We start from the raw sequence: 26,699 nt of genomic DNA, 5'->3' as shown, positions 1-26,699 counted from the left end.
CCTCCTCTTAGTTATTTCTTAGTTACCTCGTGTAAGTTTAAAATCGAACTAAATTATCTGCCCCTAATAGAAACCCGGCTCTACGGCTCTACGATTTGTAAACATTTAGCTTTGTAAACATTTAGCGTGACCACAGCTCACCGGACAATGTGGGGGTGGGGTGGGGGTGGTAGTGATAGTGATAGAGAGAAAGAGAGGGGACTGCAAGGAGGCGCTTGCAGCTTGTTTTCTAATGGCTCCCAGAAGAGAATTATATATAAAGATGTGTATATAATGTATTAATATAATATATGTATAATATTTCTATAATTGAAAATTTTTTTTCCATGTTTGCAGATAAAAAAGAAAATAGGACTGGGGTATCTGGAGGCTCTCATAAAAATAGTGTTTAAATATTATTGGAAAATTGTTTTAAACTTTTTTTAGTTTTAACAAGTCTCACAGATTTTTAGGTAATTATTTTCGAAAGTTTTTTTTTTTGTATGCACATGTTAATATTGAGATACAGGGGCTCAAATTATATAGCTTGGTTAACAATATGTAAGCAAACCTTAAAAATGACATGCTTATGAATATTGTGAAAAGAACTTCAAAGCATATCTGAACTATTCTACTCTTGAATTTCAGCATAATTTAATGTTTAGATTGAACCTTAAATGTTTTAAATGTAGGCATTGGTATAATTTGTAAAAAAAAAAATTAGCATTATTTTAACAGAGTTGTTTTAATGTTCAATTTTAATTTGCCCTTGTTTTTAAATTATGCACAATATATTTTAGAATTTTTTAGACATTGAAATGCTTTAGACAATTGAAAGAATGAATAGTATTGTTCATGAATTATTCCTTTTTTTAGGCCTGTATTAGTATATTTTAGTATTAATATTTTAATTTAAGATGTATTTGTGGTAAACAACTTAACTGTATTAACATACGTTAGATGGCAAATATTAAAGCAATTCAATGTGATACAGCACAAATAAATTCAAAGTACAAGACAGAAAATCCTAGATTTTTTATTGTTTGTGTTTACAAAACCATTCCAATCACAAACAAGTTCCAGCTGATTGCAAATCTATAATAACTTGGGATGAGTGCTAGATCTAATAATACTCATTGATATCTGTTTAAAAAACAATACATCACTAACAATTACATAAATAACATGATGCTACTCATCGATATCACTATTAAATTATATTCTCTACGTAGCAAAAGATCAGGTATTTTTACAGAGAAAGTGTAAGATCTGTACATTAGAAAAACTCGTATGATTTTATAAGGGAAGCAAAAATCTGAGTGTTGGTAAACCATAAATAAAAATAGAAATTAGGAAAAATAATAGTTAAAAACTGTTAAAAATAAATTAATATTTACACTAATTTCATATCATAATTTATGAAGGTTTTTACAAATGTACATAACAAAAATGCATCCGACTGCAACTCTAAAAAAACAAGTTTGAGACTAGCAAATAATACATAATTTACTTTAGTAGTATCTGGAACTAAATATAACTTGATTCAACCCCAAACATCATACTTTAGTTGAGCATAGTTTTTAAAAAAAACTTTCAAAAATTTACAGTTAAAATGTTACCAAAGTTTTCATTTAAACGTTTAAAATATACAGTAGCCAAAATGCTACTTAAGTTCTTATAAAACTGTGGCATCTGATTTTCTATACTGTACATTACACATGCCATTTACATAAATCCAGATTATGGCTCTACTAGAGGTCATTGCTATTTACACTGTTAAAACATCTGTACACAAATATACAAAAACCGGTGCTGCTTGTTTATATGCCTGTTTCCAAGAAGTTTCTTATTCCAAGAGGCTTTCGATTTTTCTGCAACAGATTGAAAAATGTGTAGAAGTTATTTTTCTGCAACAGATTGAAAAATGTGTAGAAGTTAATAAACATACATGCAAATATTCATGATTTTTGAGATACAAATTCTTTTCTAAAACTTGATAAAATCACTAAGAAAGTTTCATTGAAATTTATATTAAATGTTACAATTTAAACCCTAATGGGATAAAAGTTCAATATTAAAAGCTTAAAAGATGTTAGAAGTGCTTTTTATCACAAATGATTGCTGTTAAGTACATATAGCTATTTAACATAACATACATGCACAAAAACATGCCTTATTTAAAAAAAAAAAATTTCATATTAACAAATTGTTTTAATGTAACTTGTGTAGAAATGTATTGTTATTGTTAGTATTAAACTGCTTTGTTTAAAAATTTGCTTCATTAAATGTAGGCCCTATTGTTATTTTTTTTTTTTTAAGAAATGCATCCCAAATTTCAAAAGTAAGAGTTGCTAGGAATAATTAAAATATATAAAATCGAAATAATGTGTTCATTTTTAAAAGACTGTTGTTTTTTTATAATGGCAAACATTTACTTTTAATTGGTTCAGTAGCTTCATCAAAACAGGTTAGTGAACCAACATTAGTATAATTAAACTGTTAATCAAACTAGCTGGCATGTCATAACCTTAAAGATTTTAAAAAATCAGCCTATAAGAGACTGCATACCATTTATTCCTGAAACTCCAGGGCTTGTGCCTAAAATTAATCAGGATATAACAGAAGCAGCACAGTAATGCTCCATGTGTGTACAAAATGTTGCAGTGTGAAATGGCTATACTAGGGTGTACAAGCAAGCATCAGGCCTTTGTTAACTGTCTTATTAAACCTACATCATGTTTTTGGTAGCCTGGTAAATCCAATCATGCGCTCAAATACAAAACAATGCATAGTGTGTCAGTGAAAATGTTTTGTGATTGGAATGGCTGAGATATATATATACAGCTCAGATAGACCAAGGTCTAACAAAAAAAAAATGGACATTAAATCTACTAACCTTAAGTATTTTTGCCAGTTAGAATAAATGTTTGATAAGAATTAACAATGACCTGACTAGCCAAAATGTTTTATTAAACTAATAAAAAGATATTTTTAAACAGTCTAAGCTAATCCAAAATAATTACTATTATAAAAAGAATTCAACTGCACTTAGTGCAAAATAAAATAAATATATACATTTATAACAACAGGATTCATAAAAATGTGACTTTGGCTTTCTTTTTATCAGCTAATGGTGTGACTTTATTATGTGGCCTCAGGCCATGAATAAGTTTCTTATGAAAGGGGGTTTTAGGACTCTGGCAGTGAATCATTCCTTTACCCTGGGTTTGTGTGACAGGTGTTTTCTTTATGCCCTTATGTTTCTTGGGTGACTTCAGCTTTACTGGCGAGGTGAGTTTACGTTCAGTGTTTACTGCACTGGGAATGACCCTTGGTTGTGTTGGTTCAAGCATTTCCATAATTTTGGACTGACCAGGATTATTATCAAAATAGGACTGGACCATTAAACCAGTGATGTCAGACATGTTTGATTTGTTGGCATCCTTTAATTGATCCATTAGGTTGGTGTTGATATTGGGTGCGGTACCGTGTTTCTCCACTTGCTTAGCTGTAGCAGTGACAAAGTCATTGAGGCTAGTTTTTTTACCATGGAAGCTGAACTTTGAGGAGGGTAACTGTAAATTTGGTTGCTCAAATTTAGCCCGAAGTTGTGAGACACTACTCTTTTCCATTGTTTCTCGTCTTGGGAATGAGAGGGGTTTCACTTCTGTTTTTTCTGCGGACCAAGTGCTTTGAGTTTCAGCTTTCTTTAGATGGAAAGCTTTTTCCATAAATTTTGTAAACTTTGATTTCTTTTTGAGATGAGTATTTTCTTCTTCAGCACATGCTGGTAACGCTTCTTTCTTTCCATCAGGTTCTAGAATTAACTCTTCTGGCATTAAGTTTAATTTCATTGTGACGCATGCTTTATCTTCACCACCTCCTACCAACATTTTACTTTCAGATTCTAAAATTCTCTCTTCAGTCTTGAAGTTTATTTTCTTTCTGAGTGGTGATTCATTTTCATTTTTTTCTGTGCGATCCTTTCTTTCTGTTGAGTTTAGAACTTCTGTGTTACCACCAACTTGAATCAAGCCAGATGTCAACTTACAGCTGTCTATAGCTATGACTGCATCTACTCTAGAAAACTCAAGCTTTCTTTTCCTTGGAGGTAAATGTTTACTCTTTGGGTTAACTGGTGTATCAGAGTTAACTTTTTCATTGCTTGATGTCTTCATGGGTATCCCAGGCACTCGTACATCACGTAAATCATTCTCAACTCGACCACTTTTGTTGATACAGTTTAAGGCCCCTTTGTTAAAATCGTCAAACCGTAATGGTTTGATCCCAACGACAACTTCAAAATTTGTTTTCACCACGTCACCATCTGCTAGTAAATCCCCACTCAACTCAGTGTTCACATGCTTATGACTTGGGGTTTTGTCTATATTTTTCACTAGTTCAACTGGCAATTTTTTAACATTCAAATCTCCCTTCAACAAACTATTTCTATTATCACAATATTCACTGCTAGTCCTATCGTTAGCTTCATGCTTGTTACAATTGACATTAGTCACAACACAAAAGCTTTCAACCATTTTATCCACAGTGGTAAAGGAAGGAACATCCATTTCAATATCGGTCACATTGCAATACATAGAACCAAACTCCACACACAGTGATGACGGCTCATCTGGCTCCCCTAGGGTACTAACCTGTGGCTCTTTGTGTTTCTGATCTTGCTGAGCTGGCTCTGCAGGAACTACCTTACTACTGCCTTTGCTCTTAGAGCCAAATATGGTTTTCTGTAGGAATCTTTTTGGTCCACTACTCTTCATTGGTGTGAAACCAATATTAAATGCAACACTTTCTCTGCGCTAAATATATAAATGATATTGTTAATGAGCAATGAAATAATAATTAAGGCAATAAACATTTAGTATCTATTTTATAAAGAGGTATAAATACAGGTATTATAAACAGTATACAAATTTTGAGACGCTACTTAAAAAATAAAAATTACTTGCTCTGATAAAAATTATTCTAGCAAATACTGAATTGTTAACGTTTTAGCAAATATAAAAAAAAAAAATAATAAAGCAACTTACATCACTTTCACTAATAGTTTTGGGTGATGCATTCTGGTTAGCAAATCTAGGTGATCGCCGAGGTGTCCTTTTGTTTGGAGTGTGGCGTGGGTTTGGTCGGGCAATGGGCGACCCAAGAGCCTTGATCTTCCCGTTCATTGAAGGAGAGATGCCGTGGGAGGGCGTGAACCTGCCAGATATTCTCCGTGGCTGCTTCCCTGGTGTAGGTGGGCCAGGTCTCTGGTAAACAGGGGCTGTGCGCAGCTGTGGAAGTACAAATACAGTTTTAATTCACTAAAATATATTTATTTTAACATTTAATTTTTTTTTTTTAATTGTATTGATGTACCATACGCTGTAAAAATATGGTAGGTTAGATTTCATTTAAAAGCATTGTTAATAAGTGGAGTAGTGGCTCCTAGTACATAAGGAAATAATAAAAAGCCACTATCTCTATTCTTTCTTATAATTTACATTTTTAAATAATGTTTAAATAAAAAACATGTATGGATGAAACATTTGAGAAAAACTTTTAGAAAACGTATACAAGCTAATAATGTATGCAACACAAATAATAATTAGCTGTACACATTTTTTACAAGTGTGTGTACAAGATGTTTTAAAACATTTCCTTTGAGCCAAACTACATAGTGCCTACACAGCATGTTATCTATGGCATTTGGCTGAATTTCTACTACATTTAGCTACTAAAGCTAACTAAGTGTACAAAAAAGCTTTTAGACAAGTACAGAAAGTTTTAGCTATAGTGCATAATAATCAATATGTGGTGAAAATGTATGCCAACAAGAAATACAAATGTTAGTTTTTTTTTTTTAAAAACAGCCTTATAAAAGCAAGAAGCTCAGTAGCAAAAGATTGCAAGAAGTTTTATAAATAGTTTATACACCAGGGGAAGTAACTATTTTCAGTTAACTCTTGTTTTAAGTATACATTTAATAACATGTAATTTACTGTATTGTTTTTATTTGAAGGAAAAAAATGTATGGACATAATCATAATCATGTTACAGGCTGATCCCTATTGAATAACACATGGGTTGTCTCCCCTATTCAGCAGTTGTTTTTTATGTTTTTTGAATCCCAATATTTTTACATTTTAATTGTTAGTAGTTAAACAGTGATTTTATCCAAGGCACCATTAATAGAGTAATCTACATCTTAAACCTTTTAAAAGATTTATTATATTTTTAATATACGTTGGCAACTTTCCTGTGACAAGTGATCTTGAAGACAAGACAATCAGCATAGGTAACTGATTGAATAAGAACTACCAATTGCAAAAGAACTAACTAAAAGCACTAAATAAATTAGAATATACACAAGCTTCAACACTAAAGCTGGCCTCTATAGGCTGAATGTAAATTTATGTACCACTGGGTAGAAAACTATTGTGTTAGGAGAAACATCTGATTTCCTCTGAAAGAAAACACATAGTATTACAATTCATGTGATGTGCAATTGTACAGTGGAGGTTTTGTGGTTAGTTCCCTGATCTCACTTGTATAATTGTAGTTTCACAAGGTAAACATTAAACACTGCCAACATTTTGTCCTTTAAGAGCTTGTGTGCTGTTAGCTAAGAGCTTGTGTGCTCTTAGCTAAGAGCTTGAGTGCTCTTAGCTATTAGTTTAGTCAGGATAAAATGAGCACCATAATAGATGATATTTGAATCATTTTGACTCACTTTCAACATTTTTTTTTACAATTTCTAAAACCAAAAATTTAAAGAAAATACATAAAAGTGTTGTTATTTAACTTTTTAAAAAAGTAAAGAATTAAACATTACCTGCTTTGGAGGGCTTTGCCCTGAATTCTCTTCACTGGGTTGTTTAGCTGGTACTTTCCTCTTAGAAGTTGTATTATTAGCATCATGCTTTTGGTCTCCTTGCTTTGAAGTTCCACTTTCCTTTTCTTTTTTAGAATGTGTATGTCTAGCAGGGCTTACCTAAAAATGAGTAGAAAATATCCCAGATATTTTTTATTTGGCTCAGTCAAATCTGTTCAGAATTTGGTGAACTGTTTGTTTCTTTTTCAAATGTAGTACAGTTTAGTCATTTTATACATACATTTTATTATAAACTTTGTTCATAAAAAACTGGTAACTATATGATATAGTATCTCAGTAGCATACAGCACATATCACAGCCAAGATAAGCTTCTTAAATAGTGATGTATAACTAATTGGTTGCACTGTAGGACGCACAACTTAAAGATTTGAGTTCAGATCCGGAACCAAAATCTTTTAGGATGCTCCTCACTCCACCCAGCTCTGATGGATACCAGACCCACATAAGGAAAGTGAAGGCAGCTGGGCATAGAACTGACCACACTATCACTTCATATGCCAGGGTAACAGAACCACAAACTCTACTACATCTGCCATATTTACTACAATGTCGAAATAGGTTTTATTGGATATATTAAACAATATATAAGTATTATTTATGTATTATATATATTAAATAATTGCAAGAATCCTTACTCTTTTATTAGGCAAGAGACTCATTCTTAAATTATCATCGGTGATCTTATCCTTCCTGACTGCCTGCATCTCCACAGGGTAGGCCGACTTCATGTGGGGAGGATACATTGTGTTTCTACGCTGCAACTCACTCAGCCTGTCCCACTCAAAGTCAGGACCCTCCGGCTCATTGGCGCAGGACATTATGGCGTTTGGAAGAAAAGCTCCTGCATGAAAAAAAAAAATTAAATATTGAACCAAACCAAAACCATGTCAGAACTAGCATTTATTTTTTGTTAAATGATACTTTATAAACAATATAAGTCAATAAAAAAATATTTGGAAAACAACTTCAGTTTAAAAGAAACAAAACATTTTAGAATTTTATTTCTATTTTACCTAAATAAATGACATTACATTTAAAAAACCCATGAAATAAGAAACATTTGTTTTAATTAAATACTGACCTGGTACACCATTTAATGATTTGATAGATTGTGACGAGGAGGTAGAGCAAATACTCATACGATCTTCTGTTTGCCGCAGTTTTCCACTGGGATATTTGTCTTTTAATTCTCCTAAGCTGGCCATTGTTTCCCTGGGTAAAAATTGATTTTTACTTAGCATAAATTAAACATGAGAAATTAGACTTGTTTTTCTTTTAACTAAGTTTTATTTTGAAATAGATGGAACAGCTGGAAAACAAAATTTGCATCACATCCCCCTCTACAGTACATTCAAAAATTTAATTTTATTACATTTTTTTTATTTATGTACCTCTTCGGGTTCAGCCTTTCAGACGAGATTGTTGTGTCGTTGGGATAGGAGTACAAGCTCTCACCACCTGTGGAAAGATCATACAACTCTAAAACATTTCTGATACAAATCAATGTCAGTAACTTTAGAACCCATGGGACAGCATGATTGTGAGGTTATTTTAGCCTCATCATTCATATTTTGTCTCAGTTGTTGAAAATTAAGTAATGACAGCTACGTAATGAATGCTGGATCATGTATTTGTTTTTTAAACTGCTGGTGAGTAGGTTTATAATTATTTTTTAGCAATTTTGTAGAAGACTTATGATAAACTTGTACAGCTTGGAAAGTAAATAATTGTCTTTATTATATTTAAAGGAATGGACCTAAATAGGTTTAAGTAATAATAAATAAAGTAATGTGCTTTTATTACAACTTATAGCTCACATCAAATTTATACTCATGACTAAAATCTAACCTTGTTCAATCTCATTCAAAGCACAATACTTAATAATTGTTACTGATAAGCCATGTTAAGCCACCACTAAATATTTTTTGGACAATTAAGTTTTAATCTTTTAAGGAAAAATGCTTTAGGTGAGCCCAGACTAGACTATTTACATAAGATTTTTTACATACATAAGTGTATTAAATAACTACCTGAAGATAATCTGGAATTTGAGCGCAGCATTCTACCAGAAATAACAGGTTCTTTGATTTCAATAGAATCTTCTAAACTGTCACATTCTGTAATATTCAAAATTTTCCTTAGTCATAATACATAGGGAAATTGAATTTAATACATTTGTCAAGAAAATATAAAGAAGTGTAATTAAAATATAAACCAGTTAAAAAAAAGCTTCTTAACATTATTCAATTAAAAAAACTTTTAAATTAAGGGCTTAGAAAAATATTAAAAACACCAACAGAATGCAATCATAGTATTAATTGGTTGGGCATTCTACACACCCTGCCAAACAATACAATATAAACTGCCAACCACACTATACCCAACCCAATGGTGCCGAAGCAAAATTTCTCAGAAATAAAAATATAATATATACAGCCAACTACACTATACCCAACTCAATGGTACCAAAGCAAAGTCTCCCAGAAATAAAATACAATATATACAGCCAACCACACTATACCCAACCCAATGGTACCAAAGCAAAATTTCTCAGAAAAAAAAATATATATACAGTACAGCCAAATACAATGTACCCAACCCAATGACACCAAAGCACATATCATGTGATTACCTTCCTCTTCAATAATTTGCTGGAAATGAGAGGCATCCCCCAGCAGAGCAGTGCCAGCCTGGTCCAGTTGGTGCTGGTATTCTCTCAGCTTTCTGTCACTGTAGTCTAATGCTGTTTTCAGCCTGTTCACCTCAGTAGCTTTAAAAATAATGTATTTCATTTTAGTTGGGGTTTTTATACTGTACAAATAATCTGTACTACGATATGGTCCATAATAATAGATAAAAGTAGAAAATATATGGACTTGAGAAAAATTGGTTGCAAACCAAAACAAAATACATCTAAACTTACTTGACGTGGTGAATTTATAGTACAAATGTTGCCCTCTTTAATTGGAACTGCCTCTAAAACCTATTTTGTAAGTTGCAATTTCACTACCTCTTTACTAAAGTGATGACATGCATAGTACTCTTTCTACAAAAGCCCAACTTACCATATAATTTATTTTCCTTCTGCATGTTTTCATACTTGAGTTGTATCTCTCCTAATTTTGAGGCTTGACCTTCCATACGTTTTTGCATCTTCATATTGGTATCTCGTTCAATTTTCAGTGCATTAGACAGGCGGGTATTAGTTTCCTTCATATTTTGTACATGTTGCTCTTGACGTTTAGAAATTTCAGTAAAATTCTTGGACTCATTTTCTTTGTCTTCCAGCTATTAAAGAAATATAATTATAATTGAGTCATAATATATAAAATAGAACTATAAATTCTATCCATTGTTAAGCTAAAATAAGCATTTATAAGTCATACTAGTGCTAACTAAAAATTATTTTTTTAAAGAAAAACAACCTTTTTTTTATATTCTTCAATTTGTCTCCTTAAATCATTACAGAACTCGTTTGCTTTCTTCATCTGTGAGTCACTTTCCTTCAAATGTTTACTTTCTCTGTCTCTGAGTGCCGTGTTTTCTTCAACTGCTGACCTGTACTTTGTTTCTAACTGGCTGTTTTGGACCTGGATGAAAAAATATTTTGTAAATAGTAAAAAAAATTTTTTTTAAACTGGCTTTTACTTGTCAGAACTAGAGGGGGGCAACCTGAGTAATGTTTCTAAAACCAAGAATATGATGGCTCCAATGTCAGTTAAACTAACAAATATATATATATTCAACGCATGTTTCTTCTTCTTCTTCTTCGTCCTTAATTTTTAGTGTTGGGAGGGATCGAGCCTTATCTGCCAGATGGTTTGAACTCGAGACTTTTTTCGAATTTATCAACCATGAGCTTTTGCCGACTCGACCATGCTTCCATCACAATTAGGGATTACGTGTCAACTGGTTATGCGCCATTGAGGCCATTGACTCCGATTTCGGCCTGTTTTTCTTTTTGGATTTGCTTCCATAGCCTTTGTCCAACCAAGAACAAACTACAAGGCAGCAGTTGTTTGATTTTGGAGTTGTCTCTCCTAGAAGAGTAGTTGTCCCCAGCTAACGAGCCTCATCTGCCCGAGGGTTCGAACTCGAGACTTTTTGGTTTAGCAACCATGAGCTTTACTGACTCGACCACGCCGACCCCAACGCACGTTTTTGATCCACATGTTTCTGATCCACTAGTGTGTTTTTTCTATTTAAAGCATGTTTTATATTTTAGGATAGAACATGGCAAATGTTACCATAAAATATTCTAATTTTGACTTGTACTCTTTCTCTTCAATTTTAACTTGCTGCAATGTGCTAGCCATTTCAGCCATTTTCTCTTCATAAATAGCTATTTGATTGTACTGTTGAAGTCTGAGGTCTTCCAGTTCATGGAGATATTTGATCTCATCCTAAGGAGGGGAAAAAATTATTTCAATTTGTGTTTGTGCATCTCTTTCAATAGGAATCCAAAATAGCATAATAAATGTAAATGTTCTTTACGATAAATATATGTTGATGTGATCTATCTACTAGCATCCCTAAAAAAACTGAAAGCCTGACCACCCTGTTTCACAACTTCCACAACTAAGTCAGTTTTAAGAAGTAATGGCTCAAAAAATATCTCTGTTAAAGGAAAGAGTTTGTAGATAGAAGGGATGATAGAAGTTAATTTCAAATTAACTGTGATAGTCAAGTAGTGAATATATATTTTGCAATGGAAGATTTTAATACATTTTTACAGACCCAAGGTATGAAATGAAGTATTTAAAACAATGAATGCATACCTGAAGTTTCTTCTCATATTTTATTTTCCAAGAGGTGACCTGCAAAAGTTTTAAAGATTAAGATGAAATAACATTTTATTATTACAATACATCTTTCGTACTAGTATGCTTATATAAAGTGAATATATTTGTATTCTTTGAATAGTCAGGGGATCTAGCAAACTAGAACGTAATTGCTACACAGCAAATAACTTTTTTTTTCCTTTTCAACAAGTTCTTTAATTTATGACAAAACCATGTATATTCATGCAAGGAGCCACATGTGGCTAGATTATACAGACTAGAACCATATGAGTATAAGAACTCACCTCTTGTTCTAAAGCGTCAGTTTGTGCAGCTTTGAGTTCATGAAGTTCATTCAACTGGATGTCAAACTCAGCTTTCTGCTGGGAGAGGGCTTTCATCTCTGATTCTTTCGCTGCCTCAAACTGAATGCGCAAATCTTCCAGCACGTTTCCTGTTTTTTCTTTAACCAAAGCAATTTCTGCCTCTTTCTCTTCTTTCAATGTTTGAAGAAGCTGCTTCAACTTTTCATTTTCTTCATTTTTCTCAGATTTCATTTCTTCCAACAGCTCCATAGCTTTGACACTTTCTTCTGTTTTTTCCTTTAAACTGACCACATAATCGGCAATTTTGTTGGTTAAGGAAACAATCATTTCCTCTTTCTCTGTAATGGAATCTTTCTGTTGGTTAAGACTACATGTCAGGACAGCTAGTTCAGAATCCTTCTGCAAAGAGACTGATCTTTCTATTTCAAGTTCTTCTTCCAATTTAGCCTTCTGTTGTCTGAGTTCTGATAATTCTAGCCCATTTTTCCTTTCAATGGACTCTACATGCTCATGCACATGAATGACTTCCTCCATTTTGGACTGTAGATCAAATTTCAAAATAGCTATTTCAGAACGCAGGGATTCTATCAAATTATCCTTCTCAATGCCTTCTTCCTTCTCCTTATCTAGATTTGCCTTCATTTCCAACATTTTACAGTTTTTATCTAGCAGTTCAGCAGTGAGCTCTTCCATTTTCAAACTGATTGAGACAATTTCATTATCTTTTTCTCTCAACTCTTCAGCTTGCTGTGTTGCATTTGACCTCAGCTCAGATGTTTCTGACTCTTTGTTAAGAAGAGCCACTTCTGTTTCTTGTAGTTTAGCAATCACAGAGGTCAATTTGTCATCTGTTTCTTGTAGCTTAGCAGTCACTGAGGTCAATTTGTCACCAAGTGTTGATACTTCAATTTCACAATCTGATTTTAGAGTGCTGAGCATTGCTAGCGCTTCAGCTGCTTCCTCTGTTTTTAACTGAAGAGCTGAGGACATTTCCAAGAGCTGGTCATTCAAGTTGGAAACTAACTCCTCCAGCTTTTTATTATCATCAACTTGTTGTTGCAAATCTAATTTAACTGTGTTAACCTCTGAAGCTGCCTGATCCTTCAATGTAGCAAAGGTCACTTCCTGTTCTGCTTTCAGTGATTCAATAACTTCCTGTTCTGCTTTCAGTGATTCAATAACTTCCTGTTTTTCAGAGATTTCTTGGATTCTCTGTTGGAGCATGGCCTTTATTTCAGAGATTTCTGACATCAGTGACTCGACAAGATTGTCTTTACTTTCCACTTCTTGAGCCTGGAGTTTTAGAGCAGTTTGGAGATCCTTGATTTCAGATTCCTTGTTTTGAAGAAACTCAGCTTTGACATTCAAATCATCAAGAGTTGTACTTAACTTCTCTTCCGCTTGAGACAACTTTTTCTCATTTTCAAACTTCAGGTTTGCAACCAGTTCATTAGAGTGCATTATTTCAAGTTCTTTCTGCTGCAGAGTGATAGTTAGTTCATCCATCTTGGAACTTAAATCAACCAAGTTGACATCTTTCTTCTCCAAATCTTCAGATTTCTCAAGAACCTCAGATTTCAACTGAGAAATGATTCGTTCTGATTCTTGAATCTCTTCAGATTTCTTAAGAACCTCAGATTTCAACTGAGAAATTATTTGTTCTGAATCTTGGATCTCTTCAGATTTCTCAAGAACCTCTGATTTCAACTGAGAAATGATTCGTTCTGATTCTTGATACTCTTCAGATTTCTTAAGAACCTCAGATTTCAAATGAGAAATGATTCGTTCTGATTCTTGAATCTCTTCAGATTTCTTAAGAACTTCTGATTTCAACTGAGAAATGATTTGGTCTGAATCTTGGATCTCTTCAGATTTCTTAAGAACCTCAGATTTCAACTGAGAGATGATAAACTCAAACTCATGCATAGCTTTTTCTTTGTCCAAAATAATGGTATCTTTTGCACTCATTTCTTCATCTTTGATTTGAATTACTAGTCTCAGTTCACTAGTCTGACTAGTTAATCTATCAATTTCAGCTTTCTTTTCATAAACAGACTCTGAGAGATTCTTGATTTCTTCCTGTTTAGACTCAAGCTCGGCTGAAATGGACTCTTTCTCAAGGGAAACATTCTTAATGACTTCCGCTTGCTTCTGTATTTCTACAAGCTTTGTGTTTAGCTCAGTTTCTAAAGAGGAAATCTGTTGACTGCATTTCTCTTTGTGAAGTTCAGCTATTTCTGTTAATTTAGTAATCTCATCAGACTGTTCTTGACACTGGGCAGCATATTCAGTAACTTTATTATCTAAAGAGCTCAATAAATTATCTTTATCTTCACTAACCTCCCTTTCTTTGTTTAGTTCTAACTTTAGTTTGCTAATGTCAGACTCTTTTTCCAGCAAGTCTGCTTTTTGTGAATCAATGAGCTCTGTTAAGCTACTGACCTGTCCATTCAGACTGGACAGTGCCTGACTATTCTCAGCTTTCATGGCTTCCAACAACTCCTGGACTTGACAGCTATCTTCAGTTTTTTGTTGCATTTCTGATTTCAAAGCCACAATTTCAGATTGAAGGGACTCAATAAGAACAGTTTTTTCAGCAATGTCAACAGTTTTCTGTTCAAGGCAAGTTCTGACTTCTAAGATTTCAGCATCTTTTTCTTGAAGGGCATGATCTTTTCGCAAGGTATCGTCTTCAAATGTTTCAATTTTTAGTTGCATATCAGATTCGAGAGAAGCGATTTTGGATTGAAGGGATTCAATGAGAACAGCTTTTTCAGCATTGTCAACAGTTTTATGGTCAAGGCAAGTTCTGATTTCTAAGATTTCAGCATCTTTTTCTTGAAGGGCAAGATCTTTTCGCAAGGTATCATCTTCAAACATATTAATTTTGTGTTGTATATCGGATTCCAGAGAATCAATTTTGGACTGAAGAGATTCAATAAGAACAGCTTTTTCAGCAATTTCAACAGTTTTTTGTTCAAGGGTAGTTTTTACTTCTAAGATTTCAGCAATGTTTTCTTGAAGAGCAAGATCTTTCTGCAGGATGTCATTTTTTAGAGTTTCCACTATTTCCTGGACTTGGCAGTTTTCTTCATCTTTCTGTTGTGTGTCTGATTTCAAATCTGTAATTTTGGATTGAAGAGATTCAATAAGGACATCTTTTTCAGCAATCTCAACAGTTCTCTGTTCAAGGCAAGTTCTCACTTCTAATAGTTCAGCATCTTTTTCTTGAAGGGCAAAATCTTTTTGTAAGGTATATCCTTCAAATGTTTCAATTTTTAATTGCATATCAGATTTGAGAGTAGCAATTTCAGACTGAAGGGATTCAATAATAACATCTTTTTCAGCAATGTCAACAGTTTTTTGTTCAAGGCAAGTTCTCACTTCTAATAGTTCAGCATCTTTTTCTCGAATGGCAAGATTTTTTTGCAATGTATCATCTTTAAATGTTTCTTTGACAAGACAGAGTTCTTCAATTTTCTGTTGCATTTCTGATTTCAAAGCATCTATTTCAGCATCCTTTACCTGAAGAGCAAGTTCTTTCTGAAAGTTGACATCTTTCAAAGTTTCCTGACTTTGGCTGAGTTCTTCAATTTTCTTTTGCATTTTTGATTCCAGAGAAGCAATTTCAGATTGAAGGGATTCAACAATGACAGTTTTTTCAGAATAGTCAACAGTTTTTTGGTCAAGGTTAGCTCTGACTTCTAAAATTTCAGCATTCTTTTCTTGAAGAGCAAGATCTTTCTGCATGATGTTGTCTTTGAAAGTTTCCACTAATTCCTGCAGTTGGCAGTGTTCTTTAATTCTCTGTTGAATGTCGAATTTCAAAGCTTCAATTTCAGATTGAAGAGATTCAACAACGATATCTTTTTCAGTAATTTCAACAGTTTTTTGTTCAAGGTTTGTTTTGATTTCTAAGATTTCAGCATCTTTTTCTTGAAGGGCAAGATCTTTCTGTAAGATGTCGTCTTTGAGAGTTTCCTGGACTTGGCAGAGTTCTTTAATTTCCTGTTCCATATCAGATTTCAAACCTGAAATTTCAGCAACCCTTTCTTGAAGAGTAAGATCTTTCTGCAAATTGTTTTCTTTGAGACTTTCCACTAATTCTTGGACTTGGCAGAGTTCTTCAACTTTCTTTTGCATGTCTGATTTCAATGCGGCAATTTCAGACTGAAGGGATTCACTAAGAATGGCTTTTTCAGCAATGGCAAGATTTTGTTGGTTGAGGCTAGTTCTTAGTTCTAAAAGATCAGCATCTCTTTCTTGAAGAGCAAGATCCTTTGCCTGAAGACCTTCTGAGCATTGTTGGATTTCAGATTTCAAAGCATCTATTTCAGCATCCTTTACCTGAAGAGCAAGTTCTTTCTGAAAGTTGACATCCTTCAGAGTTTCCTGGCTTTGGCTGAGTTCTTCAATTTTCTTTTGCATTTTTGATTCCAGAGAAGCAATTTCAGATTGAAGGGATTCAACAACGACAATTTTTTCAGAATTGTCAACAGTTTTTTGGTCAAGGTTAGATCTGACTTCTAAAATTTCAGCATTCTTTTCTTGAAGAGCAAGATCTTTCTGCATGATGTTGTCTTTGAAAGTTTCCACTAATTCCTGCAGTTGGCAGTGTTCTTTAATTCTCTGTTGAATGTCCAATTTCAAAGCTTCAATTTCAGATTGAAGAGATTCAACAACGATATCTTTTTCAGTAATTTCAACAGTTTTTTGTTCAAGGTTTGTTTTGATTTCTAAGATTTCAGCATCTTTTTCTTGAAGGGCAAGATCTTTCTGTATGATGTCATCTTTGAGAGTTTCCTGGACTTGGCAGAGTTCTTTAATTTTCTGTTCCATATCAGATTTCAAACCTGAAATTTCAGCAACCCTTTCTTGAAGAGTAAGATCTTTTTGCAAATTGTTTTCTTTGAGACTTTCCACTAATTCTTGGACTTGGCAGAGTTCTTCAACTTTCTTTTGCATGTCTGATTTCAATGCGGCAATTTCAGACTGAAGGGATTCACTAAGAATGGCTTTTTCAGCAATGGCAAGATTTTGTTGGTTGAGGCTAGTTCTTAGTTCTAAAAGATCAGCATCTCTTTCTTGAAGAGCAAGATCCTTTGCCTGAAGACCTTCTGAGCATTGTTGGATTTCAGATTTCAAAGCATCTATTTCAGCATCCTTTACCTGAAGAGCAAGTTCTTTCTGAAAGTTGACATCCTTCAGAGTTTCCTGGCTTTGGCTGAGTTCTTCAATTTTCTTTTGCATTTTTGATTCCAGAGAAGCAATTTCAGATTGAAGGGATTCAACAACGACAATTTTTTCAGAATTGTCAACAGTTTTTTGGTCAAGGTTAGATCTGACTTCTAAAATTTCAGCATTCTTTTCTTGAAGAGCAAGATCTTTCTGCATGATGTTGTCTTTGAAAGTTTCCACTAATTCCTGCAGTTGGCAGTGTTCTTTAATTCTCTGTTGAATGTCCAATTTCAAAGCTTCAATTTCAGATTGAAGAGATTCAACAACGATATCTTTTTCAGTAATTTCAACAGTTTTTTGTTCAAGGTTTGTTTTGATTTCTAAGATTTCAGCATCTTTTTCTTGAAGGGCAAGATCTTTCTGTATGATGTCATCTTTGAGAGTTTCCTGGACTTGGCAGAGTTCTTTAATTTTCTGTTCCATATCAGATTTCAAACCTGAAATTTCAGCAACCCTTTCTTGAAGAGTAAGATCTTTTTGCAAATTGTTTTCTTTGAGACTTTCCACTAATTCTTGGACTTGGCAGAGTTCTTCAACTTTCTTTTGCATGTCTGATTTCAATGTGGCAATTTCAGACTGAAGGGATTCACTAAGAATGGCTTTTTCAGCAATGGCAAGATTTTGCTGGTTAAGGCTGGTTCTTAGTTCTAAAAGATCAGCATCTCTTTCTTGAAGAGCAAGATCTTTTGCCTGAAGACCTTCTGAGCATTGTCTTAGCTGTTCCTTCAGCTGTAAAATTTCATTCTCATGAACTTGTTTGTCAGACTCATGCAGACTCTCAGCTTTAACAGCTTCTTCCTCTTTCAGTGATAAAGCTACAGATATTTCAGATAGTTCTGTCTTGAGGGTAGAAAGCAAAACTTCTTGTTTTTCTGTCACATCAACTTGTAGCTGCAACTCTAACCTTACTTGATCTATCTCAGAGGATTTTTCAACCAAGGCCGACTCTTTAGATTGTAAATCAGCTAACAACACTGAAATTTCCTCTTTTAGCTGATTGGTCGCCTGTTCGTGTGAACGTTGTAGACTTTCAATCAGCCCAGATTTTTCTTCAACAGTCTGTAACAAACTCTTAACTTGATCAGTTTTTGCATCAAGATCTGAATAAATAACTGCTTTTTCATCAACAAGACTTGCAACAGATGCAGTGAGTTCAATAACATTTGAACATTTCTCAGACAAATCCTTGCGCAACTTATCCTCCAATGTTTTCAAGTTTTCAACTTCGCTTTCAGCAGCATTCAACTTGGCTTCAGCTTCTGTAAGCCTCAAACATAACTGTTCCTTGTGGGAGACAGAATTCTTCAGCTCTTCAATTTCCTCGTTCTGTTCAGTGATAGTGTGGCTTACCTGATTTAACCTCTCCAGCAATGCATCACGTTCTTGCTTCACTTCTTCTAACTGGCATTTAAGTTCACCCATTTGAATTTCTAAGAAAATACCCATGGTTTCTCCAGGAGAATTGTCTGAAATTAATTAAAAATAGGAACAATAATTTATGGAGAATTAAGTCTCTAGTATCTATGTACTTAGGATGTTACTGAATCAGAACTAAATTTGAAATGTATATATTCCATATTCCAAATTAATTTATTTAAATTTTAATATTTAATATTAATTTTAAAATAAATCAGTGTACAAAATTGGGTTAAATTTAATCACAATACTTTACTGATTATAGGCAGCTAAATTATATGTAGGACTAACTAAAAATTAAACACCCATACATCAAAAAGATTATACTATTAGACTAAAAACATTTTAGTGCGCAAATATTGCATGAAGAGGTTATACATTTCCAAATTGAATTTCTAAGATTGTATGATATTATTTACCAATTTACTTTAATTATACTTTTCATAACTGCATTAATATATAACATAAAAATTGTTTTTATAAAAGTTTGTACACATCTATGTTTATTTCAAGAAATGTGCATCAATTTCAATTAAAAAATACATAATTAAAATATTTTCTAAGATGTTTTACATATTTGAACAAGCACACATAACAATATACCTTCCTGGCGTGCCTGCAGCTCATCTAAGTCCTGCTGTAGCTTCGCATTGACTTCTTTGGCCATTTCTAAATTTCCTTTGATTGCTTCCCTTTCCTTGTCCCACTCTTGCTTGGCAGAGTTCAAGTCAGCAAGTTGCAAATCTAGAGTTTGGATCTGGGTTTCAAGCTGGTTTATTGTTTTAAGATGGACTTTGTTTTTTTCACTTTCCAGTCTAAGCAATTTGAGCTGTAAAGAAAATAACTTTAGTCATTTCTTCTCAGGTTTCAGGAAAACCTAACTTTTATTCAAATAATTTTTAGTAGTGATTTCTATTGTTTACAGATATAAACAGTTTATCACTTTCCTAACTCTGAAGTTTTAGATACTTGAACACATAACGATTAAAAATTTCTCATATTTACTAATATTTAGTAATATACCATCTCGTTTAGGTCACAAATTTCTCCAATTAACAAACATACCTCATCAAAAAGTTTATCCATCTCCTCACTATGAGAACTATTTTCTTTCTCGAGGTAGTGTGCTTGTTCTTTGTAATTCTGTAGGGCGAACACCTTTTTATTCAACCTGAAATTTAAAATATTCTATGACTGCTAACTCGAAAGTCGAGTTTGAATCCAGGTTCAAGTCAGTATGCTGACCACACTATCCCTTCGTATGACGAGGTCTATGAAACAGATAAACTCTACTTTATCTGCCCCCTGTGTCTTGGGCACGAATGGGAAAAGCTAATGAAAATCATTTAAAGAGAAGCTATTCTAAGCCCTAAGTCAACTTACTTAGACAACTCCATCTCCATGTCTTTATATTTTAATTTCATTTCTTGCAATTCATCATAAGCATCTTGTAAATGTAACAGATCTTTTATTCTTTCTTGCAGCTTGGTGATTTCAGTATCTGTAAGAGCATTTCATAAACTTATCAGAATGAATACAAATGTAAGTTTAGATGTTTTCCTGCATCAAAAGGAATCTCAAATTCCAGGGGATACCAGGGAATAATATTATGTGTTATAAATCCCTAACAAGTCAATCAAATGGCAATTTTAAATATAAATTGAAAATTCATCAGTTATTAACTTTGTAAGTTTTGTGGATGTTAACATTTCAGTATTTTTCTTTAAAATTTCATGAGATTAAATTTCAGAGAAAAAGACAAAAATTTCAGGGTTTGTTTAAAATTTCATAAGACTAGGGGAAACTGATTTAAGACTAGATCTATAATGTCTTTATGTTTGAAAACCAAAAACCAATGCTACATACTAAAATTTACCTTTCAAAATGCCTTTTGATATGTGATCTTGTATTGTAAATTGCATTTCTTCCTTAAGGTAAATTTGATCGTTCAATTGCTGCTTAAGTTTACGAATCTCTAGCTCTTTCTGATTCAAGGTAGCCTGTAACAAAAAATGTTAACAATTTATTAAGGCCTCAGGGATTTTTATTGAGACATGAAAAGAACAGAATCGTTTTATTTAAACAAACCTTATGCATTAGTTGGGGAGAAAGAGCAAACTGAACCAAAGGAGAAGATGGTGATGATGTGTCTATACTCAGCCCCCGTAATGGCGATGTGATGTCTTGCAAGGAATAGTTTAGTAGAGATGTGTTGTGCTTCAGCGGGCTGTCTTTAAAGAAGACATTTCCTGGGGCTGTCAAACGACGGTCTTTAGGAGTAGATGTCTGTGCTGTGCCCAGAAATGTTGATTTGCGAAGTTTAGGTGCCGGGGAGGCAGTGTGTTCACTCTTCTCAGCTGGGAAAGTACAAAAAATACATTGGGAAAATTGTTGCACACAAAATTTTAGATTACACAAAATAATGTTCTGTTTCAAAACAGATTTTTCAACAGATTACTATTGATCATTATTAATAGCAAACCTAAAACAATATGTATAAAGCAATTATGAGTAAATGATTCTAAAATATTTTTTATGAAAAACTAAACCAATTTAAAACAAGTTTAACAACTATAATCGCATAACAAAATTATAGCTCCTGTACTTTCTGAGACAGTAGTTTCTTTTAGAAATTTTAATTAATCTTGTTTGAATACAAGAAAGCTATTGTCACATACAAATACAAGAATAAGATTAATTAAAACAATGCCAAATAGTGATAAACTTTGTTACTTCAAAAAGAAATACGGGTTAGTGCTATTAGTGCCTTTGACTCCAAGGGTAGTAAATAATTTCTGTTAATATTGTTTTAAAGAGATTAATTTTCAAATGTGCTTTATTTAGATCTAATTATTATAGTAAAAACTGGCTCTGATATGTGCACAGTGAACCGATGCTTCTACATTAGTATATTAAGTGGACTAAGATTAGTTATTACACTATTTACAGGAGATAATGTAAATGTAAAGCCAGTAAGGACTGGGTATAAAATCAAATCAACAAACACTATAAATAAATTATTTACCAACAACCGGTGAAAAGAACCCTTTACAGACATAAAAAGCAAACAAATGTTTTAGAAAGAGAGGCCAACAATGAGGTAATTACAAAGATTTAAGCAACACAATTGCAAATGATCATTGCAGTGAATGTTACTTTGGTTAGTGTATATATTCTTATGTGGATATAAGAATGTATCTGATGAGTACATGAGTATAAGCAGCTTGCTCAATTCTCTGTTATTATTACCTGACTTTATAGGAGATACAGCAAGGTCAAAAGATCCATCTTTAGAAGATGCTAAAGAAATAAAATTCTGAGAGCCCTGTAGCCAATTTAGCAATGTGTCTGGGTTTAAATCAGTTTGACAATCTAAAAATAACAATCGTTTCTAAGAAAATGGACTAGCAATGATGAAATATGAGGCAATAAGAAAACACTGTAATTCATGTGTGATGTTATGATAAATCAAGAAAATAAATATGACATAATCCTAATGGACTTTCTTTATTCTACATAGAATCTGGTTCATACATGACCTTAAAAAATTATTTTATGCAAACCTCATCAAAACAAAGAAAGGCTAAAAAAAACCAACCAGAAAAAGAGTTATAAAGTATTTCCTTAAATTCAAACCTACTGAGTAATAAGACTTAAAATTTTAAAAGTGGAGAACAACTAGAGACCATAGCTCAGGATTTTATAATCAAATGTATATGTCTTGTTGAATGGTTAGGTGCTTTTGTCTAATGAAAGAGAAAAATCACAACACCAAAAAGCAGTCAGCAACAGCAATTGTAAAAAACGAAAAAAAAGGGTAATTACCAGAAGGTTCCCTTAAAACTTTTTCAATGTTGGAGGTCAAGGCTATTTCTGTAGTACCTGCTTGCACAACTGACTGTATAATTGTGATGACATCCATGTGCATGTTGGATGGTAATTGCATGGCAGAACTGATGAAGTGTTGCCCATTTTTATCTAAGACTCCTATCCCAAACAGTACAACTGCCACCTGCAAAAGTGAAAATAGAATTGACAGAAGATGCTCATTATGATGTGTATAATACTGAATAATAATAATAATGAATTAGCAACATGTATTTTTCATCTTTCTTCTACTACTTCGTTCTTAATTGTAGTGTTGGAAGGGACCACTCCAACACAAGTGTACATGTCAACTATATATGCACAGATTTCAGCCTACTTTTTTTTGGATTTGCTACCATTGTCTTTGTCCAACCAAGAACAAACTACAAGGCAGCAGTTGTTTGATTTTGTAGTTGTCTCTCGTAGAAGAGTGGTTGTCCCCAGCTAACGAGACTCAACTGCCCGAGGGTTCGAACTCGAGACTTTTCGGTATAGCAACCATGAGCTTTGCTGACCCCTTTATTTTTTATCAATTACATCCTATTTTTAATTAACAGATTCAGTAATAACTATGAGATTAAAAACAGTCAATACCTTAGCTACTTCTAATTCAACTTCCTTAAAGTTTTCAGATGATTCATCCGCATTCAGAATGATGTCAAAGTTGAAAAATTCTTCAAGTCTGACATTGTTGCCATAAAACTCTGCAAATAATGTACCATATTACATATACAGATTTCTTGATTCTTATAAAAACACTAAATTGAATCAAGATTTATTCTACAGGTATTGCCACCAGATTTGGGACAACATAAGGATGTTAAGGTAGGAAAAAGAAAAAAAAAAGCCTCCATACGTTAAGGTGTTTTTGTAAATACTGATTTACTCAACCAACAGAATGATGCACAGTATTACATAATGAAGCGTTATAAAAAAGATGATTAAAATAATGAACCACAATACAAAAAATATTTTAAAGAAAAAAAAACAAATTTTTAACTAGAAGTATTAAAAGAAAAACCTTGTAGGAAACTCCTGATGCAATTTAATCTTTCTACATCACTGTTGAGTTCAACATGTTTATTCCACTGCTCCCTGTTTAAATATGTTATGTTTGAGTAAGACTGTGCATTTAAATTTAGTTAAAGAAACTTTATAAATCATGTACACTTTTCAACAAGTAGAATTTCTTTTTAATAAAAAAAAAAGCAAACAATGGTACTTACAACAGACTTAAAACATGCAGGTAGTATTTTCCACTTTTTAATTCTAACAATGTTGAAACCGGTTGACCCCATAGTGCACTAATCTGAAATGATGTAAGAGTGTGATGGTTGAATAAGGAACTATTTAAGTTCAAAAATTACGAATAGAGAAAAACATCAAGTACACAAACACTGGGATTTTTAACCTTTTTGTTTAACTTTTAAGCAATTCGTTGTAAATTAAGTATAGGCCCAACTGTTAATACTATTAATAATAGTGTTAATTTTATAGTGTGAATCTTTGTAATCTCAATAATACTACAGTCATCACAGCAACAAGTATGTTCAACAACCATATAAAAATGAAATAGCCGATTCTAACCCGAAAAAAGATATGCATGCACAATGGAGAGAAACTACCGCTTTCCTTCGCTATGATGTTTTTTATGATACTGCGCATGCGAGTGTTCAGAAACAAACTGCATAACCCTAACCCTAGCACAGCTATTAAGGTCACTGCGCATGCGCAGAACTATTGAGTTTTGTATCTTCTGCCGACATATCTTTTTTCAGAGTAGTCACTTCCAAATGTAATAGCTATATACTACTATATAGGACTAGGCCTAAGTTCTTTAAATTTATCTATTTTGGATTTCTTTTCTACACATATTTAGCTTTTAAATAAAAGCATATAGGCCTAGATCTAGCCATAATATTAATATGGTCTAAAAATACTTACAATCTGCAACACTGTGGCTTTCTTTTGAGGATCCATGCCATAGATAGATCCTCACTGTCCTGGTAATAAAATGTGTTATTCTTTGAAAGACCACTTGGCTTGATTACTTTTTGACAAAATAGATTAACTTAGGCCTTAGGCCCTATAAAATACTATAAATAAAAAAAAATCAAGCTAAAGTGCTGTAACCAGGGCCTAAATATAAATATTAAAAAGAACCCAAACTACTAAACTACAATTGAAAATAAGTAAACTTTACTTTACTTAATTTTAGAATTTTTTTTTACTTAGGACGGTCTTACTGAATCTATGTTAGGTCAAAGTTAGATCTATGATCTAGACTAGATTCTAGATCTAGAACAGGGGTCTCCAAACTTTTCAGTTCGAGGGCCGCATTAACTATCAAATATCAGTTCGAGGGCCAGCGGTTCTTCATGGCATCTCTCCTCCTCCCCCCCCCCCACCCCCAAGAACGTCTGTCACCCCCCCCCCCCCCTCCCCAACGAAATATAATTTTAATAGAAATATATATCTATACAAATGTCAAGTGCCCCCCCCCCCCCCCCCGCCGAGAAGAAAATCTGAAAGAAACACACTCTAGGTCCTAGTTTTTTATCAAATTGTTCTTCACGTATTTCATTCTTGAAAATGTTTGTTTATACAGGTATGTTGTTTCAAAATTTGTAAGTTACTTTAATGCAAAATGTTTTATATTAGGAAAGTCTTCCTTGGTCAAATACTTATAAAATCCCACCCGCCCTTCTTTGAACTTGTCTCTAAGGAGGTCATTTGCTTGCAATTCAATGACATCAAGCTGCAGTTCATCTGCGCAACTGCCCACATTAGCTTTAAATGGGTTTTGAGACAATCTCACTTCTTCTGTCTTTGAATCCAAGCCAAAAAACCGCTACTGAAACTGCAGCTGGAGGTCTTTGATGAAATTGCGCGCAAATGACCAGGGACTCAACTGTTGCTTCAGCCATGAAGACATTGTACTGATGAAAGTGCCTCAAGTTGTTGGCCTGTGCTTGTTCCACAAAAACATGACGTTTGGATCGTAAGGCCTTTACGCGAGCGGGTGTATAAATCAGAAACTTTATTTTCCCTCTCTTGTAGTTTTAGGTTCAGAAAATTTAAATGGCAAGTTATTTCTGCAGCAGAGGCCAATTTCTATACACACTCTTCAATAGACATTAATGGATGTGGCTTGCTTTTACTTTCCAGGAGGTCACATATTTCCTTTCTTAACTTAAAAAAACTGCTCAGAACTTTCTCACAACTTACTACTTAGCCATCTTACTGCTTTGTAATATGGTAACCGTACCATACATGTTATGTAGGGAAACCATCTATAATCTATAGGCCCTAATCTATTGTGTTATGTTCATTTCTTTATCCACACCTCAAATGAACACAAGCAGTTGAGAGGTGAAACAGCTGTCCAGCAACTCATCCATCGCAATTGAAAAATGGCGAAACTTGCTTGCATTTTTTCGCTATGTGAGTCACAATGTTTTAACCAATGTGTGCGATACGGTGGGCAATGGTAATTGCCACTAATTGCACCAAAAGCTACATTTTCAAATTGTTTTGAATATCTGGGCAAAGTTCCTAAGTCACTTACAACAAACTTTTTTTTCAGTGGACAAAACATTCTCGGCGGGCCGGATTAAAAAAGGACATCGTAGTTTGGAGACCCCCTGATCTAGACTAAACCAGACTCCTCTACGGCTCTACAGTACAGTACAGTCAGTACAGTTAAGTACAGTAGTTTACACACGACGACAGCAAACTAACACCAATCCCAATAACTTTTAACCAACAAAGTAGATCTAGATCTAGATTTTCTAGATCTACAAAGCCGAAGAATAGTCAGAAAATAAAAATATTTTCTCTGGCCTTGGTAATCAAAATAAATAAAATTAAATATCAGTCATGAGTCACTGAGTCAGGGCCCAGGCCCAGGGCAGGGCTTATTCTAGATCTAGATCTAAATAAATTTGAGTCTTAGAATTTAATTTAAAACTAAACAAACGAAGAAACGTGCATGGCATTTCATTTTCTAGATTCTTTTTCAGGTTCAATTTCTTTTTTCTTTCGTTAACAATCAGTGGAATAGTCTAGATCTAGATCTAGATCTATATCTAGTTTAAGACAACAAGCTTTTTCTTACCTGCTTTAAAAGTCTTCTATTTAAAATGTCAACATTAACTTCAAATTCAAGCGGCGTGCCTCGTTTTCAATGCGGAAACGTG

General features: G+C 33.5%; 2 protein-coding genes across 5 annotated transcripts in view; one reads left to right on the top strand and one right to left on the bottom strand.

Moving 5' to 3' along the window:
- LOC131940862 (uncharacterized) overlaps positions 1 to 1,881 on the top strand; it is a 5,923-nt gene extending 4,042 nt beyond the window's left edge. The window contains exon 8 of the mRNA XM_059299762.1: positions 337 to 1,881. The gene's annotated coding sequence lies outside the window, so the exon portion shown is untranslated. The remainder of the gene's footprint in view (positions 1 to 336) is intronic.
- Positions 1,714 to 26,699, bottom strand: LOC131940860 (nuclear mitotic apparatus protein 1). 4 transcript variants are annotated; one of them, XM_059299757.1, is made up of 26 exons: positions 26,618 to 26,699; positions 24,445 to 24,503; positions 23,727 to 23,809; positions 23,522 to 23,595; positions 23,095 to 23,204; positions 22,459 to 22,645; positions 21,659 to 21,679; positions 20,722 to 20,990; positions 20,510 to 20,633; positions 20,017 to 20,134; positions 19,699 to 19,804; positions 19,237 to 19,462; positions 11,959 to 18,683; positions 11,651 to 11,689; positions 11,120 to 11,275; positions 10,298 to 10,462; positions 9,938 to 10,160; positions 9,505 to 9,642; positions 8,903 to 8,989; positions 8,264 to 8,330; positions 7,954 to 8,084; positions 7,508 to 7,713; positions 6,812 to 6,970; positions 5,028 to 5,270; positions 4,635 to 4,796; positions 1,714 to 1,850 (listed from the first exon to the last, which is right to left on the bottom strand). In XM_059299757.1, exons 2-26 carry the CDS (start codon positions 24,478 to 24,480, stop codon positions 1,800 to 1,802), a joined length of 9,906 nt encoding a protein of 3,301 aa, XP_059155740.1. In that variant the 5' UTR covers positions 24,481 to 24,503; positions 26,618 to 26,699; the 3' UTR covers positions 1,714 to 1,799. The 4 variants fall into 4 exon arrangements, with proteins under 4 accessions (XP_059155740.1, XP_059155741.1, XP_059155742.1 ...); XM_059299758.1 differs by lacking the exon at positions 26,618 to 26,699 and adding an exon at positions 25,413 to 25,433; XM_059299760.1 differs by lacking the exon at positions 1,714 to 1,850 and adding an exon at positions 2,548 to 2,577.

This window comes from Physella acuta, unplaced genomic scaffold (genome assembly GCF_028476545.2).
Source record: "Physella acuta isolate Inbredline_101_S28 unplaced genomic scaffold, ASM2847654v3 ptg000335l, whole genome shotgun sequence".
Taxonomy (NCBI): Eukaryota; Metazoa; Mollusca; class Gastropoda; family Physidae; genus Physella; species Physella acuta.
This window is presented reverse-complemented; position numbering and strand designations above follow the sequence as displayed.